Raw genomic sequence first — 2,500 nt, forward strand, 5'->3', positions numbered from 1 at the left:
ACGTTCAAGCTCTTCTTGTCTCCTTCTTTCAGCATCAAGGCGTGCTTTCTCTCTTTTTGCTTCTTCTTCTCGTTCTCTGTTAATTAAATAAAAAGGCAAATTTTCTGAAAAATGCAATTTGGAGGATATAACTTACAAAAGATTCCAATCAGATCTAATATTTATGTCATTGCTGACCAATAGACAAAAAAAAAAAAAAAAATTATGAAGACCTTTTCTAGTATTTGCAAGTTTCACAATCAGTGAAAAATCTAAACAACTTACCTTCGGAGCCTCTCTTCCGTCTCTCGTCTCTGAGCATCTAAGAGAGCCTTTCGTCTTCTCTCTAATTCTGCTTGACCCTTTTCAAAGTTTTCCCTTCGTTTATCTTCAAAGGTATCTGAATTAATATATGCACATAATAAATAAAAACAATACCTATCAGTAAGATATGATTATGAACTAAGATTTCCCCATGCAGCTTCCATCACAGCAAGCAAAATCTAGGCAAAGGTCAAAACTAGTAATAACATTATCGATAATAATTGAATAATTTTTTATTTGCAACGAAATTCAGAAAAAACCACAGTGGACAGTACATAAAACCACAATCAATGGGTAAAGGGACTGTGCCAGCCAATGCCTCCCTTGCTTCAGTCATTTAATTCTAAAACAAAAACAACTTCAGATAACTCAATTACTTGTTTTGCAATCACATGATGGTTTGTTCATTCATACATGAATATTGTAAGCTAAATATCTCTGAATAAACTTTCTGACCTCAGGGTTAGTCCTCTTAAAAAATAATATGATCATGTTACATTTTCTACTGCACCTCTAACCCAATGCCTCCAGGCCAGTTAATCCTTTACCAACAGGTGAAGAAGATTAAAAAATAACTCTACACTCAGGAGATTAATGGCAATGACCCAACTTTGAGCACAGGAAGTTCTCTACATCAAGCCGCACCCCACAGATCAAGTGGTTTGTTATGACGTCTCAGCACATAGCCCATCGGAAAAGGGTTACAACACTCAAAAATTTAAACTCTGGGGAACACATTAACATGGTAATGGAAGCTACCATGTTAAGGAGTTCATTTAATACAGACAATTAAATCATAGAGTCTTGGTGCTTTTTGGTCATTCTTCCCACAAACACATCCAGACACCAGAAACAAAGTCTGCATATGAGAAGGGCTATAAAGAGTGAAATAATGATGGCACGACATGGCATATCCTTGGCCATTCTCAGTAAGATATGAAATAAATACCATTCAGAAGCATCTAATATATCTAAAATAAACTGAATGTCACTGACACACATCCCCCCAAAAAAGTCACCTCTGCAGCAATGTATGTAATTTCTAGCTTTATATCTTATTGCTAAAATTATATGAAACCATTAAAATCACTGGTGTAAGTCCAGAAATTCCAAGATAAGAGATAGTTCTTTCATAAAAGAAAAAACAGATATTCAAACAACAAAAACAGATAAAAGAAAGATGGAAGGAGTACTACCAACAATTGATGAATGTAGAGAACCCAAGAGTAGAACTAGTGAATGAAGCTTCAGAAGAAGGAGAGATAGAGGAGGTTGGAGAAATGGAAGTGACAACAGCAATAAAAAGGATGAAGAATGGTAAAGCGGTGGGACCGGATGATATACCAGTCGAAGCATGGAAGGCTATGGGCAGAACAGCAGTGAGGTGGCTAACAGAGGTATTCAGAAACATCTTGGAGACGGAGCATATGCCAGATGAATGGAGAGATAGTACTCTCATACCCATTTTCAAGAACAAAGGGGACATACGGGATTGTGGAAACTACCGGGGCATCAAACTAACCACACATACCCTAAAGATGTGGGAAAGGATCATAGACAAGAGATTGAGGAGTAGAGTGGAGGTGTCTGACCAACAGTTTGGGTTTATGCCAAATAGAAGCACAACTGACGCAATTTTTGCGCTCAGGCAGATAATGGAGAAGTACAGGGAGGGGCAAGAAGAACTACATTGTATCTTCATTGATCTAGAGAAAGCTTACGATCGGGTACCGAGACATGAGGTATGGAATTGTTTGAGACTGAGGGGGGTGGAAGAGAAATACATCAGGTTGATACAAGATATGTATGAGAGCAGTAAGACTGTGGTGAGGTGCGCGGCGGGTGATACGGAGGAGTTTGAGGTAACGGTGGGGCTGCATCAAGGGTCAGCACTTAGCCCATTCTTGTTTGCAGTGATTATGGATTGCATGACGGAGGGATATGCTGTTTGCGGACGATGTAGTGGTGTGCGGGAAGACGAAGGAGGAGGTAGGGCTGAGATTAGAGCTTTGGAGGAATGCAATGGAGACCAGAGGAATGAGAGTCAGTAGACAGAAGACCGAGTATTTGAAGATGAAGGTAGGAGAAGAGGACGTAGAGGATGATGATGAGGATGTAACACCGGTAGATACAGGGTGAGGATGTGAACCAGGTAAAAGAGTTTAAGTACCTTGGCTTCACAGTGCAGGAAGATGGA

The 2,500-nt window shown here is 39.4% G+C and overlaps 1 protein-coding gene across 1 annotated transcript in view; it reads right to left on the bottom strand.

The window, feature by feature from the left end:
* LOC125047415 (intersectin-1-like) overlaps positions 1-2,500 on the bottom strand; it is a 108,427-nt gene that overhangs the window by 85,999 nt on the left and 19,928 nt on the right. Inside the window, 2 exon segments of the mRNA XM_047645601.1 lie at positions 1-76; positions 265-379. The exon segment at positions 1-76 is cut by the window's left edge and continues 83 nt beyond it. Of these exon segments, the coding sequence (XP_047501557.1) occupies positions 1-76; positions 265-379 (191 nt within the window).

This window comes from Penaeus chinensis, chromosome 41 (assembly GCF_019202785.1).
Source record: "Penaeus chinensis breed Huanghai No. 1 chromosome 41, ASM1920278v2, whole genome shotgun sequence".
Classification (NCBI taxonomy): Eukaryota; Metazoa; Arthropoda; class Malacostraca; order Decapoda; family Penaeidae; genus Penaeus; species Penaeus chinensis.